General features: G+C 36.2%; 1 protein-coding gene across 1 annotated transcript in view; it reads right to left on the bottom strand.

The window, feature by feature from the left end:
* The window catches only part of SLC24A5 (solute carrier family 24 member 5), a 327,312-nt gene that overhangs the window by 265,936 nt on the left and 42,770 nt on the right, over nucleotides 1-18,606 (bottom strand). The window contains exon 2 of the mRNA XM_044077581.1: nucleotides 2,591-2,770. Within this exon, the coding sequence (XP_043933516.1) occupies nucleotides 2,591-2,770 (180 nt within the window). The remainder of the gene's footprint in view (nucleotides 1-2,590; nucleotides 2,771-18,606) is intronic.

Genomic DNA, 18,606 nt, shown 5'->3' with positions numbered 1-18,606 from the left:
GACCTACCCCTGTTCAAAATTGATAGATAGTATTCTATCAAAATATGTAAAGAAAATACCTACTATTTGCAAAGACTCCTGGTCTTTCCTTCGTGATATCAACAGTATTAAGTTTGACCTTGAGTGTAACTTTTTGACTGTGGATGTCATTGATTTATATACATCCATCCATCACAATGAGGCAGTTGAATGGATTCAACTGCTTCTTAAAGACTTAAATGCACCACAAGTGGAGATTGACGTTGTAACAGAACTGTTGAGCATAGTACTGTCATCAAACTTTTTTGTTTTTGAACATAAATTCTATTTACAAAAATGTGGAATAGCCATGGGCTCCCCTTGCGGAGCGAGTGTGGCTAACCTGTTTGTAGCCTTTTGGGAAAACCTTTATATACTATCTAATGAAACTGTAATGCAGAAGATAAAATATTACACTAGGTTTTTGGACGACATATTTATCCTTTTAAAGGGAATGAAGTTGAAGCAAAACTCTTTGTAGACTATTTGAACAATTCTACACAATGGTTAAAATTTACTTATAGGTTTTCAACAATAGAAACAGACTACTTAGACGTGAGACTAACTAAAGAAGTAGATGAAGAGATTTATTTGTCTGGCATTTTCAGGAAACAGACGTACTGCAACTCTTTCCTGCACTACACTAGTCTACATCCACCTAGGCAGAAAAAATCTATTGTCAAAGGACAACTGGTACGTGCAGGCAGGATGTGTAGCACTTACAGCGATTTTAAAGCTGAGTGCCAATTTTGAAAGGTATGTTTATAAACCGCGGATACCCTGTCCCTCTTTTAGAAGGGCTTATAAATGAAGTTGACACTAAAAGAACAAAGGGGTTGTATAAACCACTACTTGATCAATCTAATGTAGGTAGGTCTACTAATGATAATGAATTAGCACACCAAAATTCCTTACTAAATCAGCAGAGAAACTTTTCTTTAAGTTTTATAACCCAATTTAACTTGAATTCAACAGGAATTTGGGCCATTATCTTAAAAACTGGCCACTAGTTATTAATTCCGTTAACTTGATTGACAAGTTAGGTCAGCGCCCCTATGTAATTTACAGGAGAAGTAATAATTTGAAAGAACTTTTACAGCATACTTCTAACACTTATGGTCACATAAGACCTAGAGGTTCATTTAAATGTGGATGCTGCAACATGTGTAAAGTGATGAGAACTGGAAATTCCTTTATAGTTAGGAATAAAAATACAACATTAAGCAGAGGATTACTTGTGATTCAAAGTCAGTGGTGTACATTGCTTTGTGTAATTCCTGCCCTTCCTTTTACATAGGAAAACCAATCGTAAACTAAAAGAGAGAATATACCAGCACCTTTATGCCATAAAAAACCTCTTTAGAGAATGCCTTAGCAAAACATGTTAGCAGTAACCCTGACCACTCTTTTGTTTTATGGGTATTGATCAAGTACCTTTAACCGATAGGGAGGCCCTTTCAGATAGTTCTTGAGTGTGTCGAACTTTTATGGCAGTTGAATTTAGATGCATTTAGGCTAGATGGCCTCAATGAGAACTGTAACATTTCATGTGTTCTTAAACTAAGGAGCTACTTTAGGTAATGCCTATATGTACATTATTTTGTGTGTTTAATGCATAATTTTTACAATGTTAATGTAAATGCACTAGTAAGAACATTTTTATGTTGTCTTTTATCATACAATATTTATAGATAATTCAATGGAGTTTTATGATTATTCATGATTTTATTCATTATTTTTATTGAGTCAAATTAGTGCAGGAAGTGCAATTATTTGTCACTTCCTGTTAACTGAGTATTTGAACAGACCAGTTTAGCTGTTTTACTTGTCTTCTTCTGAGGAAGCTGTGACAGGGGTCACGGCGAAAACGTTGTCTTTTTGAAAAATAAAATACTTTTACGTTAAAGAAGAAACTTGGACTTTGTTTCCTGTGGTTAGTATTGACTATCTGGACATCAGGTAGCCTACAGACAATGCTATGCTTGTCTTGTTATCCTATCATAACACCATTGCCAATACTCATTTTGTCCACCAGTCAGTTACTGAAAATAGAAGCAAAGCCTCTACATTCCATTAATAATTACTCTGAGATCACAGAACTCAAATATTACCATAGCTTCCTTATCAGACAATAGTGTGAAGTTTTGAATGCAACACATTGCAAAGGTCTGTATGAGGGTTTTCCAGAATATGATGCCATGCAGGCCTCACTTCAATACTGACAAACTGACCACCATGGGTAGGAGTAAGATGTTAGGATTATACATCAAGATTTACTATGTGTAAGCAGCTAGAATCGTTTCTGAATGCAAAACATTTAAGGAAAATTAATATTAAATATTTGTTTTGGTTGAAAATAAATAAAATATATTTAAAAATATCCCTGCATGAAACATTGATGAACATAACTAAAATGTAAAAATAGGGCAGCAAAGTACTTTGAACGGTATTGCAATGTTTTATTGTACCATCAGAAACAGGCTTGTAGTTAATGATATATGTGAAATAAGAACAGCCTTTACATTCCCTTTATAAACAGCCACTTAAAACTAATATATGTACTGGAACTTACTGTCACTGATCACTTCCAGTGAGGGTATAAAATAGTTGTCGCACACAATCGATACGGCCAGCAGCATATAAAAGATAATTATGAAGTAGATTATAATCCCACCTTCTTTTCTTTCTTGTTCAGTAAAAAATCCCTCTGGAAACTCTGATGATACCGGGACTACACAATCAGACTCATTTTCTAAAACGTGTGATAAAAGTTAAAAGATTAAGGAGTGGAAGTACAAAATAATCCAACTGAATTTCTGATAGCACATTTATTGCACATAAGAGCTTTGGATAACTGCAGCTTTTTCAGACCATATAAAGGTACATAACTTAAAACTAATTGCATCAAAAGCCATTTCGGACAACTCAGACTCTGCAACATATCTGTAATGTAGCCACTTATTTCTGTTCTCTGGTATAACCTCATAGCCCAAAAGAATAAGGTTTTCATTTAAAAAATGTTAGCATTTCTATATAACACAATATCTTCTTTTTGCAGTGGTGCAGTAGTATCAAAGTTTGGACTAAATAATGGAATAAAAGGGGAAACCTTGGTCCAGAAGTGCATATAAACCCAACAAAAGCCAAGGCTTGTGGAAGTACACACCAGGAGCGATTTTATTAGTAGTAAACAGAGGCAGCTTTCACATCCACATTAACGTCACAAATCATTATGTTTTCATCACAATACTTCATCAGATGCATCCCCAGAAATGCCCCTATTTATAAGTATCATTAAGTAATTAGCTTAAGTCAACTGAAATACTATTAAAGCTATAAGGAGCAGAAAAGCCCTAAAATCTAAAAGTTAAAACAAAGTAATGTACAAAATACTTGTAATGCCAGCTTAGCAAAATTCTTAATCAGCCCACTTACGAACAAATTATGTAAATATATAAGTAAAAATATAAAAATGTATAAATATACAGACTGTTAAAAAGTACCATTGATTTAAATCCAAACTCTAAGAAATACAAAACTCTAAATATATAAAACATCTTAAATAACTTTTTTGTGTATAAAAACATTTTCATGAATCAAAACATGAATATTGTGTTGTAATTCCATACAGCCTGACACCAAGTTGCACCTCAGAAAGTGTAGAAAGTAATATAAACAATGGAACACACTTGCACAACCTTACAATTCCCTCATTATAATCTATCTGCCCTTAATTTTAAAGCGGGTTCTAAAGAAACATTTTCATTAAGTCCCGGGGGCTTACTGGCCTGCAATGTAACTTGCCAATATAAATCACAGTATTTGATCTTGGCCTCCCATGGACCCCCCAACATCTTGGGGAATCTCTTCCAGCACAAAAAATGAGAATGTAGCTGTGGGGCAGTCAAGTGTGTGCTTATAAAGAGCATTGTTTGGGTTTTTGTTATGTATATCTCTAGTGTGTTTGTATATCCTTCTCTTTAACACTCTCTCAGTTTTCCCCACATAGAAGGCCAGACACTTCTTGCAGGTCACAACATATACCAATCCCTTAGAATCACAGGTGTTGTAACTGGTGCCTAAGATATATCTGTCCCTAGCTTCAATCCATATACCTTCCCCGTGGGCAATTTGTGGGCATTGCGGACATGTCCCAAACTTTCTGTGACTGAATCCTCTCTGATAATTTCTTTCCATTAGGTCATTAATATTAAGTCCTTTTCTAAAAATACAAGTGAAGGGTGTACCACTAACACCATTCAGTTCAGAAAGCCTAGAAAACCTTTGCCATTCTTTCTCAGTAATATTCTTAATAATGTAAGCATCACCACTGAAGTCAGTGGCGAATGCATATCCAAATTCCCCACCAGTATCCTTGTTCACTAAGGAGAGCTGGTCTGATTGGCTGTTGTCGATCAGGTTGTCTTTCCCCCAAATAGGGGAAAATCTACCCAGTCTAGCTTATTTTACTTCAGTGTATATCCCTTCAGTCAGACCATTAGGACAGCCTCTATCACTAAACATTGTTTTTAAATTCTCACACTCTAGTTCAAAGTCTCCCTCGTCAGAGGTCATACGACTAATTCTCACAAACAGACCCTAGACTATGCTTCTTTTCTGACTGAATGGATGAGCATTCGCAAAATGGAGAAAGGAATTTGAGTAAGTTTCTCTCCTGAAAACCCGGGATTTAAATCCTCCATCATGCTTTTCAATTAAAATATCCAAATAGTTTAACTTTTCCTTATCAACATGGTGGGTGAATTTAAAAAAAAAACTACTAGTGTTGGAAATGTAATCAAGGAATTCATTAAACTTAACCTTTGAATCCTTACATAAAATGACTATATCATCCAAAAAACATCTGTACAATAACCAATTATCTTTAAAAGGGGAATTTAACACAAATTTACGTTCCCAAAACATAAGGACAAGACTGGCATAAACTGGGGCACATCTGGCCCCCATAGCTACACCACTAAATTGTTGAAAACATTCTCCCTCAAAAAAGAGGGTAATTTGTTTGTAACTGGGCTGATTAAGAATTTCACTAAGCTGCCGTTACAAGTATTTTGTACATTACTTTGCTTTAACTTTTGGATTTTAGGGATTTTTCTAAACTTTATAGCTTTAATAGTATTTCAATTGACTTAATTAGGCTAATTACTTAATGATACTTAGAATTTATAAATAGGGGCCTTTTTGTGTTTCTGGGGATGCATCTGATGAAGTATTGTCATGAAACCATAATGATTTGTGGCGCTAATGTGGATGTGAAAGCTGCCTGTGTTGATTACTAATAAAATTGCTCCTTGGCTTTTGTAAAGTTTGGACTAAAGTACTGTGAGGAAAAAACTTGTTACTGACTGCAACAGAAGCATACACTTGTCACCACAAATCTCAAGCAACTCAGGTGAAAAATTGCCTCTTTAAAAGCATATCAAAGCTGCCTAATGTATAACAACTACATTTGTAACACACAATTCTATCAGCCAAAACTTAGAATCATCCTCTGGTCTGTGATAACAGCATTTTATTTTTATTACTGTGTTAATTCTTGATAGCATTTAAAAACGGTTTATTAGCTAAAATAGATCATCTTTTATATCCAGCAAAATAAAATAATTTTTCTCAAAAATACTTGCACCAGGAACAATTGAAAGACTATAGCATGGTCTCATTTAATAAGTTATCTCATTTGCTAATGCAGCACAATTTAAAATATGTTGCTTTATTTGTATTTACTGTTTCCTTGTTTTCTGGATTTAGCCTAAAGTGTGATATTAAAAGCAGTATTTTTATTAATTATTTAAGTTTAATGATTGCTACTGGAGCCTTCTGGTTGGAAACACAGTGAAAACTGTTGAACATAAGAACAAAGAAACCCGCTTTCATTAAAGCAAAATTATATTTCTTGTGCATTAAAAAAGAAAAGAAGAAAAAACTGTTGCAAAACACAAAAATGCCAAGCCGGAAGAGAAGGATGAACCACTCCACAGTAAATAAATGCACCTATTCAGGCCAAATTCAATAAAACCAATACTGGAGTTTATTGAAAAGAAGAAAACAAATGATAAGCGCTTTCGTCCTGACCACTTCAGAACTTCATCAGATAATACATTTAATCACACAATCCATTTATATAGTACAGAAAAATTGAGTAAAAAAAAAATCATTAAACAATTAATACATTATTTAAACTGACACACCCTCTTAAACGAAAAAATATGTAAAATACTGTATTATATATATAACATATAACATCTGTATAAGATGGAATAAATAGATGGTAAAAAAACTCTCATTATAATATAAAAACATAGATAAAATGGTGTTTAAAAATACATAAATAATGAATACATAATTATTTAAAACAGTGTTATCTTTCTAGGGCTTTTAATTTTAAAAGAAAGCTGATACAAATGTGTTCATTTAAGCCTGGCCAACTAGATGCATTAAGGCACAGTTGCCAGTAAAGCTTCCTCTTTTCTAGTAAAAGAGACCAGGCTCCACCTTGAGGTTCTGTTTTAATAAAAGAGACCAGGCTCCACCTCAAGGTTCTGTTTTAATAAAAGAGACCAGGCTCCACCTCGAGGTTCTGTTTTAATAAATGAGACCAGGCTCCACCTCGAGGTTCTGTTTTAATAAAAGAGACCAGGCTCCACCTCGAGGTTCTGTTTTAATAAAAGAGACCAGGCTCCACCTCGAGGTTCTGTTTTAATAAAAGAGACCAAGCTCCACCTCGAGGTTCTGTTTTAGTAAAAGAGACCAGGCTCCACCTCGAGGTTCTGTTTTAATAAAAGAGACCAGGCTCCACCTCGAGGTTCTGTTTTAGTAAAAGAGACCAGGCTCCACCTCGAGGTTCTGTTTTAGTAAAAGAGACCAGGCTCCACCTCGAGGTTCTGTTTTAATAAAAGAGACCAGGCTCCACCTCGAGGTTCTGTTTTAATAAAAGAGACCAGGCTCCACCTCAAGGTTCTGTTTTAATATTATCAATGACAGTAAAATGAAAAGAATGACCAGTATTTTTCATTATGTGCTTGCTAAGTGGATTTGCATCTTTTTTTGATTTTATGTCATACAAATGCTCATAGATACTTTTTTTAATTTATGGTCTGTTTTTCCAATATAAAAACAGCTACAACAATTACATAGAATGCAATAAATAATCCTTTCAGATCCACAATTGTATTTTTGATGAATTTTTACTTCAATGTTGTTTATCAGAAAAGTGCTACCGTCCTTAATGTGTTTACAATAGTTACACATGGCACACTTTTTCATGTGCCCAACATTAATCATTCCCTTTGGTTTTATCTCAAATATATTCTTTAAGTTTCTGCCCTTCTTAAATACTATGGCAAGATGTGAATCAATAAATGGTCTAATGGCTTTTTCATGATTTAGTATGGAACAATTCTTTTCTAAGATTTTTCTTAGTGTATAACTGTCATTAGTGTATATGGTAATGAAAGACCTCTTATAGTCCCTTTTAATTTCTTGGTTCTCCACATTTAAGCATTGAGTGGAGTTGTTGATATTGGTGATGCTAGTGTCAATATCTGATAGTAAAGGACTAAAATGACCTCTCTCCCTTTTATTTACTACTTCCAACATAATATCAGTAATAAATTTGTACGGATAGCCTCTCCTTGAACACATGGATTTCAAGTTGTCACATTCACTGAGAAAATCATCCATGACTGAAACCATTCAGGCTGCCCTAACAAATTTATTTATTTATTTATTTGCAGTTGGTTTACCAGGATAGTCCATTGGGCCAAGATTAACCCATTTTCAATGGAGTCCTGGGGAGAAAAGCTCCAGACAATTGATGTTACAGTAGGTTATTAGAGATGATTATACATTGTAACAATTCAAGCAGGAAATACATATTATAAACAAACATTACAATTAAGTTGACAATTGATGAAACTTGTATCATATACACATTATAAGGGGTGTTAGAAAGTTAAAATGAGAAGTCGGTACAAGTTAAGAGTCAGTATTCTTGTAGATACCCTGAGAGTCAGCATTCTTGCAGATACCCTAAAATTAATGAGAGTGCAAGAGTTAGGAGAAATGATAAAGTGAAACTGCAGAAGGAAAGGAACTTGAAAATTCTAGTGTTAGTTATATGGGGTGGAAGCAAGAGCATTCCCACTGTGATACTAGGTATGAATGAAGAGATTTTTTGAAATTTAAATGGTTAGAGGTGGTACGAATGGATGGAGGTAGGGAGTTCCAGAGGCGTGCAAGGCCATACGATAGAAGATTTTTGCCTGGGGGACGAGTAGGTTTATACACTTCTAGTAGATTTTGGTTGTTGGACCTTAATACTCTATCAGGTAGGTGCAGTTTAAAGACAGAGGACAGGGAGGGACAGAGGGAGGGGTTGAAAATGAGCTTATGTGCGAGGGATAGTTGAGTATAGGTGAGATGTTTGGGTAGTTCTAGCCATTTTAATTGTTGGAGAGAGGAACAATGGTGGGTAGAGGACTTTTGGCTGGTAGCAAACTTGGCAATTTTGTTGTAACAAGAGGAGAGCTGTGTTTTCAAAGATGTTTGCAGATTAGTTAGAAGAGGAGCTCCATAGAGAAGGGAAGGAATAAGAAAGGAAGTGGAGAGAGTGATTTTAGTGGCAGTTGTAAGGTAGTACTTTTGCCGATAGAGCATACCTAGTTTTTGATGGGTTTTTTGATATTTAGTTGTAGATGGGAGTTGAATTTTAGTTGGTTATCAATTTGGACTCTGACACCAGCTCCAGTGGAATGTTATTTTGACTAGTAATAGAGAAGGTGTTTATATTGATAGAGTTGACTTTAGAGGGGGTGAATACCATTAATTTGGTTTTAGAGGCATTCAGTGCCAGGTGATTACTATTCATCCATTGCTCAGTGGTTGAAAAAGCATCCTGGGTTAGTTTTAGGAGGGTAGGGATAGATGTGGCAGAGCAGATAATGGTTGAATCATCTGCATATTGGATGATGTTGGAGAGAGGGATAGCGTTATGGAAATCATTTATAAATATGTTGAAGAGGAGGGGTCCTAATATGGAGCCTTGGGGAACTCCGGTTGGGGTATTAAGAAATGAGGAGGTTGCCTTTTTCCATTTTACTGCTTGATATCTATTGGTTAAGTAGCTGGAGAACCAGTTCAATGATGAGGGAGATAGGTTAAGTTTTGCAAGTTTGGTTAAAAGCAGCCTATGTGAGATGGTATCAAAGGCTTTAGAGAGGTCGAGTAGAAGGGTAGAGACAGTTAAGGCCCGAGTCCCGGGCTTTATTTACAGTTTCAAGGAAGGAGAGGAGTGCTGTCATAGTGCTGTGATTAGGTCTGAATCCATGTTGTGTGGGAGTTAGCAGGTGGTTATCTAAGAGATATGGAAGTAGTTGTAGTTGAATACATTTTTCGAGGAGTTTAGCGATGGGGGAGAGGATAGCGATGGGGCGAAAGTTATTAACATTGTTATTGTTGCCACCCTTATGTAAAGGTATGATGAAGGCTTTTTTCCAGATTTGGGGAACTATGCCTTCTTGGATAGAGCGGTTGATTAGTATGCTAATGGGGTAGGCAGTTGCTTCAGCAGATATGTTAAGAAAATAGGAAGGGATGTTATCAGGAGCGTTAGTGCTAGGTTTTAGTTTCTGAAGGAGTTTTTGTATAGTAGATGTGGGTATAGGTTTTAGTGTGAATGGTGGGGAGTGTGGAGAGGGGGTATTAGGGGGTGAAGAAGATGAGGAAGTGAGAGTAGGAGAAGAGGTACTGGGTACAGAGTTAGTAGATGTGAGTGGGGAAGTGGTAGTAGTGCAGGGTGGGGTGTTGTTGGGGGAGGATGGGGGTGAGTTGGAGAAAGTGTTGTTAGAGAAAGAAGAGGTTAATTTTAAAATAGAATCAATGAAAAAAGAGTTGAATTGAGTAGCTAAATCTGCATCTGGGGCATTATGGTCTGGGGTGGGGGTGACAAGTTTACTAGGATTAAGTAGAGTGGAGACACCTTTCCAGAATTTCTGAGGATTTGTTTTGTTATTGTTTTGGAGTATGGAGAAGTAATTTTGTCGATCATAGATGATGAGCTTTTTTACCCTGTTTCTCAGTGTTTTGTATTCATTATGGATGAGGGAGGACTTGTTTTTCTGGTAGTGTGCCCAGACTTTATCTCTTTGCCACATTGTTGCTAGTGTGTTTTTGGTAAGCCAAGGGGCGGTTTTAATTTTTATTCTCTTTGTTCTTAGTGGAGCAAGGAAGTCTAGTATTTTTAAGAAAGTTGTATTAAAGTGGGCAACTGCATTATCTAAAGGTAATGTTTTTAGACAGTTCCAGTTTATTGCTTTTAGGGAGTTAACAAAGGTTGATGGGTTGAAGTTTTTTTGGTTACGTAAGGTAATATAGTTGTGGGTGCGATCTAGTAGTAAGGGGAGTCAGTGGGTGAAGATGGGTAGGTGGTAAAATAATGGTAAAAATAAATAAATAAATAAATGTCAATAGTCAAAAGGAGACACCCAGTTTTAAATGGAGTGTTGTTAATGAGATGTAAAAAACTCCATGAGTCCTTACATATATCGGTTTCGGAGAATACCAGTTCTTTAAGTCTAATGTCTAGGAGTTTTGCGAGTGGGTGGGTAATGGAACCTTTTGTATCCACAATGGGTCTCATGGGTGGCTGTTTGAGGTTTTTATGCAGTTTAGGTAACCCGAACGTCACTGACATCCTGGGATATGACACTATGAGGTAGTTTAACTCTTCAGTGGTGCTGGACCCCTCTATAAATAAATCCTGTAACTCATTCTTAATTCTATTATATGCTGTGTGTAATTCATTCAAGTAGGATTTTGCATATGCTTTCCCATTCAAAATGTGTAACATCTTGTTAGTGTAATCAACCGGATTCATAAGGACTACACTGCCTCCCTTGTCAGGTTTCATTATACTGACCAAATCAAGTACACTTTTAATGTCTTGCAATACGCCCTCCATATTATTGTCTGTCCGTCTTTGTTGATTAATCTTTAAAAAATTACGAATATCAAGTTCACATATTCTTTCAAACAGCTGGGTAATCGGGTGAAGGGGGGGTTGTATGTGCTTGACGTGGCTAAAGGATTAATAAAATCTTCTGATAATGAATTCTGAAAAAGGACCTTGAAATTCAACTTACGTATGTATAATTTCAGGTCAATTAATGTGCTGGAAATGTCTGTGGGTTGTGCAGGTACGTAAGTAAAACCTTTTGAAAATAAGTCACAGTGCTTAGTCTCAATAAACACATCATAAAAATTATACACTTTGAAATCGCCTTCACCATTGGTAATGATATGACAATGGGGTAGTACATGGTCAGAAAACACCTCTAAAATAGCTGAAAAATCATTATTTAATTCCTGTTGGACCAAGTTTGATTCTGTGCCCCTGTCCCCCTCTGATTGAATCTCCCCCTCATCTTCCGTTGAGTACTGGGGAGATAAGTGTTCCCCTGGTGTGTTTCCCAGGGTTGGTCTGAGACTGCTGTTTTGTTCTTTATTCTCTCCGACCGTCTTAGGGGTGGGAATTCTCATGGGTCTAAAAAATAATTTTGTCCATTGTTAGTAATATCACAGTCAACTTCAATGTTGTTAACAGAATTGTTACCAGCAAAATTATTATAACCATGGTCTGGGAATTTGTTACCCCATTCCTGTGAAGAAGGTGGTTTGGGGTAAGCCCATCCCTTCCCATAGTCATTTTTATCCCTGTTAAGCTTTTTTACCTTACGTGCTGTTATAGAGGTAGATAACTGCTCAATACTGTGAAAAATATGTGTGTATTCATATTTATTTATTTATTTATTTAATTAATTAATTTTATTTTACATTTGTTGACTGGGAAAGTCTGACTGGAATGAGGTCCATTCACAGTGGAGGCCCGGGGAGAAAAGCTCTACATTAAACAATATGTGCAGTGGTAATTATACAATCAAAAGATACATCATGCAAGAAATAATATATTTACATTGGTTTGTTCCAAGCAAGCTTAATTTACACATAGTAGGCCCTGGATAGCAGTATTTGAGGCCCGGGGAGAAAAGCTCCACAATAAACACTATATGCAGTGGTCACTGTACAATCAAAAGATACATCACACAAGAAATAATATATTTGCAGTGGTTTGTTCCAGCAAGCTTAATTTACACATAGTAGGCCCTGTGTGGCAGTATTTGAGGAGATTAGTACTGCCGTACAAAGATAGTAATCAGAGAAGAGAGGAAGGTAGGAAGGATTGGAGGAGAGCAGGAAAGTGTTTATGTGACGCAAGGACATAGCCAGGAATGCAAGAGGTGTGACTTAAGTGATTTTTTGAACAGTGAAATAGATGGCAATGAAGAGATATTCTGGGGGAGGTTGTTCCACTTTCTAGCTATCATATGAGAGAAAACAGCTTTCCCTGCAGTATTGTTTGCATTGGATATACAGAGAAGGGTTTTGTTGGATGAGCGGAGAGGACAATTTGCTGAATATTGGATTAGTAGTTGGTTTAGGGCTGGAGTCTTGTGGGGATACTTTAAGATATTGAAGGTGAGAACTAGTTGGTGGTAACTAATTAATTGAGGAAGTTCTAACCACTGTAGTTCCTTTAAGGCAAAGCAGTGATGGCTTCTAAAAGTAGGGTTATTGGCAAATTTTGCAATCTTAGTGTAACATGACTCAAGTTTGTCTAGGTCTGTTTTCCTGAAGTGAGTTAAGATTGGTGATGCATACATTAGGGTAAACAAAAGGTGGGTTTGGGCTAGGGTGACCCGTGCTTGGTCTGATAAGAAGTTTTTGTGTTTGTATAAAGTTCCTAATTTTTTATGTACTTTTTTGATGGTTTGAGAAATACGGACATCAAAGTGAAGATTTTTATCTATTTCAACACCAAGGAGCTTATTATGGGGAGAGGGAGAAATTGCAGTGCCATTTTTGGAAGTGATAGTGAAGGAAAGAGGTGTGGTTCTAGATTTCTTGGGGGTGAATAGGGGTAATTTGGTCTTGTTAGGGTTTAGAATAAGTTGGATATCAGTAATCCATTTTTCAATGGAGCTGAAGGATTCCTGGGTAAGTTTTTGTAGCGTGGTTAGGGATGGGGCTGAGCAGAATAGGGTGGAGTCATCTGCGTTCTGTATAAGTGATGCATGCAGGGTGGAGGTGTGTAATTTGTTGGTGAATAGTAAAGGCCCCAGTATTGAGCTTTGTGGAACACCTATGGTAGTTGGTAGTAGAGGTGATAGTACCCCCTGCCATTTGACTGATTGTTTCCTATCAGAGAGATAGTTTCTGAACCAGGTAGTAGTGGAGGGGGCAAAGGACATGGAGGATAGAGTGTCTAAAAGTAGGCTATGTGAGACCATGTCAAATGCCTTAGAGAGATCTAAGAATATGGCTGATATGAAATTGTTATTGTTTCTAAGTTGGTTAACCTGATTAGTAAAAGAGAGAAGACCAGTAGTTGTAGTATGGTTTGGGCAGAAGCCATGCTGTGTGAAGGAGAGGCGAGTATGTGAGGTTAAGAAGTGCATAACTTGAGTGTGAATGCATTTCTCAAGTAGCTTGGACAGGGGGGATAGAATAGCAATGGGGCGGTAGTTTGATAGCTCATAGGAGTTGCCGCCTTTGTGTAGGGGGATAATATATGACACTTTCCATAGTTGGGGATGTAAGCTTCCTGTATGGAGCGGTTGATAAAAATTGAGACACAGTAGGCTAGGGACTCTGCTGCTAATTTTAGGAAATTAGTGGGTAAACCATTTGCTGCGATAGTGGTAGGTTTCAGTTTTGAGAGTAGTTTTTAAATTATGGAAGTTGGTATGGGTGAGAGTGTAAAGGAAGGTATATTATTGTGACGCGTAGTGGGGGTGAATATAGAGTTATTCTTGGATAGTTGGGTAGATAATGACAGAATAGATTCTGTGAAGTGATGGTTAAATTGAGAAGCTATGCTGTCATTATTAGTGTTGGTGTTAGGAGCTGGGGTGGTAGTTTTGACAGGTTTTAGAAGGGAACTGATAGCTTGCCAGAACTTTTGGGGGTTTTTGGAATGTTTGTTTTGGATACCTAGGAAGTAGTTTTGTTTATCCAGTTTTGTTTGTTTTTCAGCCTGATTCCGAAGTTGTTGATAGTTTTGTCTGTCTAGGCTAGTGTTATTCTTTTTCCAGATCTTCCAGGCATTATCTCTGGACTTTAGTAAGGCTTTTGTGGTCCTACTCAGCCAAGGGGCATGGTTTACTTTAGTTATAAGTTTTCTAATGGGAGCTACTGTATTAAGATAAAGCAAGAGGCTGCAGTGAAGATACAAAAACCACAAGACTCGTTGAGAAAACCACTTTATATGAAATAAAATAGCAAAGCTTTCGGGTAAAACCCTTCTTCAATACTAATACACATATTCCAAACCAAACCGGTTTAAATACAGGTCAGAATCACATGACTAGCAGTCCAAAAGTCATGTGACAACACGTAACACATAATAAAGCAGTAAAATACTAATACAAAAATGCAAAAAATAATAAATAAAAAATATATAAAACATTTAGCATCGTAGTTTAGTATGCTGCAATTTAATAAGCACAGGTTTCAAAGTAACCATGTTGTTTAAGCCTGGGGGGTGGTCTGAATCAAACCTAAGTATCCACTCATACTCCTTAAGTTCAAGTAAGTTATTACTATCTCCACCTCTGAGAGTTAAACGTATGGCATCTATGACTCTAAAATAAAACTTATGCTCAATACCAAATTTAGCTACATGCTTATATAAAGCATTTCTATCAATGGCCCTTCTAATATCTGATTTGTGCTCAGTAATGCGTTCCTTTAACCTTCTAGTTGTCTTCCCTACATAAAATGAGGGACGCTTGGCACAAGTTGCCAAATACACCACATTAGATGTGGTACAGGTGGCCGATAAGTCAAAATTATACATTTTGCCACTAACAGGATGCTTGAACTTATGGCTATTCTCACCAATGATGTCAGAGCAACACACACAATTCATACACTTATAGGTACCCGGCTTAGCAGATACAATTGAATTAGGAGGTCCACTAAAATCTTTATAACACAACCTACTCTTTAAAGTCCTCATATTCTTATAAGCAAAGAAGGGTCTATCCCCCAAAATATCCCTAGCTTCAGCTGACGCCATTAATATAACCCAATTTTTCTGTATGATCTTCTTAACAAAACATGTTTTAGCGTTATACGAGGTAACATACCTAACAGCAGGATTCTGACTTTCCGCAGTAATGGTACTAGACTTACCTTCTATAAAAATAGGTTTTTAAAGTTGTCTTTCTATCAACTATAGTTTTGGCTTTTAAATCCAACAATAATTTCGGATCATAGCCACTATTTAAGAAATCCTCAGTCATTTCATCAAGCTGCATACTAAAAAGTACATCATCAGTATTCAACCTGCTGACTCTATTAAACTGGGAAGTCACAATGCCTTTAAAGACATGTGGGGCATGCATACTACTGTTATGGATGTGTCTACCAGAATACACCTCCTTCCTATGAACACTAGTGTGAATAGACCCTTCCAAAAGCTGTACGTTAACATCCAAAAATATAATTGTGCTATCAGAAACAACCATTTTAAAGTTCAAAAAATTCGTACTTGTGTTCAAATAGCGAATATATTCATCAAGTTGAGCTAAAGTACCCTTCCAAATCATAAAACAATCATCAACAAAACGCTGATAAAAACACACATTGTTAATAAAAGGATTCTTATCGCCACATATGTGGACTTTCTCCCATTGGTATAAAACTAAGTTTGCATAAGTATTAGCTACCGAGGTACCCATAGCTACACCGGTAAGTTGTAAATATAACTGCTCATTGAACAAAAAAATATTATTATTCAACACTACATCCAAAAGGGAACATATATTTTCAACATATTTATTAATTTGGTATTACAGTAAACAAAGATGCAATATCTAATGTTACAAAATAATAATCCCCTTGTCTTAATAAACCATTTAAACTTTTATACCAAAGACGTAATTTACAAAGAAAATCTGAAGTATCACGCAAAACAGTAATGCATTTAGACAAAAATGGTTGCAGTTGTTTCTGTAAATATATAGGAACCGGCTCAGTAATCCACCCCCCACCTGATACAATAGGCCTCATGGGGGGTTCTAACATAGATTTATGGATCTTAGGAAGGCCATAAAGACATGTAATCACAGGACAAGGCACAGTAAAAAAATGAAACAAATCTAAAGTAATATCACCATTAAGTTGTAGGTCATAAATAACCATATTAACATAACTGACAGTTATTATTTTGTAACATTAGATATTGCATCTTTGTTTACTGTAATACCAAATGAATATGGTGTCGAATCAATTAGAGAATTTTTGACTTTACAACCTTCTCTTAAGGCTAAATATGTTGAAAATATATGTTCCCTTTTGGATGTAGTGTTGAATAATAATATTTTTTTGTTCAATGAGCGGTTATATTTACAACTTACTGGTGTAGCTATGGGTACCTCGGTAGCTAATACTTATGCAAACTTAGTTTTATACCAATGGGAGAAAGTCCACGTATGTGGCGATAAGAATCCTTTTATTAACAATGTGTGTTTTTATCAGCATTTTGTTGATGATTGTTTTATGATTTGGAAGGGTACTTTAGCTCAACTTGATGAATATATTCGCTATTTGAACACAACTACGAATTTTTTGAACTTTAAAATGGTTGTTTCTGATAACACAATTATATTTTTGGATGTTAACGTACAGCTTTTGGAAGGGTCTATTCACACTAGTGTTCATAGGAAGGAGGTGTATTCTGGTAGACACATCCATAACAGTAGTATGCATGCCCCACATGTCTTTAAAGGCATTGTGACTTCCCAGTTTAATAGAATCAGCAGGTTGAATACTGATGATGTACTTTTTAGTACGTAGCTTGATGAAATGACTGAGGATTTCTTAAATAGTGGCTATGATCCGAAATTATTGTTGGATTTAAAAGCCAAAACTATAGTTGATAGAAAGACAACTTTAAAACCTATTTTTATAGAAGGTAAGTGTAGTGTCATTACTGCGGAACGTCAGAATCCTGCTGTTAGGTATGTTACCTCGTATAACGCTAAAACATGTTTAGTTAAGCAGATCATACAGAAAAATTGGGTTATATTAATGGCGTCAGCTGAAGCTAGGGATATTTTGGGGGATAGACCCTTCTTTGCTTATAAGAATATGAGGACTTTAAAGAGTAGGTTGTGTTATAAAGATTTTAGTGGACCTCCTAATTCAATTGTATCTGCTAAGCCGGGTACCTATAAGTGTATGAATTGTGTGTGTTGCTCTGACATCATTGGTGAGAATAGCCATAAGTTCAAGCATCCCGTTAGTGGCAAAATGCATAATTTTGACTTATCGGCCACCTGTACCACATCTAATGTGGTGTATTTGGCAACTTGTGCTAAGTGTCCCTCATTTTATGTAGGGAAGACAACTAGAAGGTTAAAGGAACGCATTACTGAGCACAAATCAGAGATTAGAAGGGCCAGTGATAGAAATGCTTTATATAAGCATGTAGCTAAATTTTGATTTGAGCATAAGTTTTATTTTAGAGTCATAGATGCCATACGTTTAACTCTCAGAGGTGGAGATAGTAATAACTTACTTGAACTTAAGTAGTATGAGTGGATACTTAGGTTTGATTCAGACCACCCCCCAGGCTTAAACAACATGGTTACTTTGAAACCTGTGCTTATTAAATTGCAGCATACTAAACTACGATGCTAAATGTTTTATATATTTTTTATTTATTATTTTTTGCATTTTTGTATTAGTATTTTACTGCTTTATTATGTGTTACATGTTGTCACGTGACTTTTGGACTGCTAGTCATGTGATTCTGACCTGTATTTAAACCGGTTTGGTTTGGAATATGTGTATTAGTATTGAAGAAGGGTTTTACCCGAAAGCTTTGCTATTTTATTTCATATAAAGTGGTTTCCTCAACGAGTCTTGTGGTTTTAGCGACTGTATTAAGAACATTCATAAAAGTACTATTGAAAAACTCAACTGCCTGGTCTAATGCTAGGGTTTGTAGTGGGTGCTAGTTACATTGTTGTAACATACTGGCAAGAATTTGTGGATTTACCTTGTGTACATCCCTAGTTTGCTTATACAGTATGGGTTTGGGTATGTTTACACGTTTACGAAGGAGGAATGTGGGGAAGTGATCACTAAGTTCATCAGGTAGGCAGCCCACATGGTAATTTTGCTTGGGGGAATTTACTAAAGTGCAACCAAGGATTGATTGTTTTTGAGATTTGCTGTCAACTCTGGTGGATTCTTGGGTTAGTTGTGAGAATCCAAATAAGTTAATATGGTTTGAGGGACTGTTAGAGTTGCAGGCTAGCCAGTCTAAGTTTAGGTCACCTAACAGGATAGTTTCTTGGAGCCGGTTGACTGTAGCCCATTGTAAGATTTCCTCCATTATGGCAGAGTTGTTTCCTGGAGGGATGTAACTACAGAGGATGTTGATTCTCTTTTTATTTTTTAGGGATAAAACAGAGCCTAATGTTTTGGCATTCAGAAATTTGG

This window comes from Protopterus annectens, chromosome 7.part0 (assembly GCF_019279795.1).
Source record: "Protopterus annectens isolate FY-2018-M chromosome 7.part0, PAN1.0, whole genome shotgun sequence".
Classification (NCBI taxonomy): Eukaryota; Metazoa; Chordata; order Ceratodontiformes; family Protopteridae; genus Protopterus; species Protopterus annectens.
This window is presented reverse-complemented; position numbering and strand designations above follow the sequence as displayed.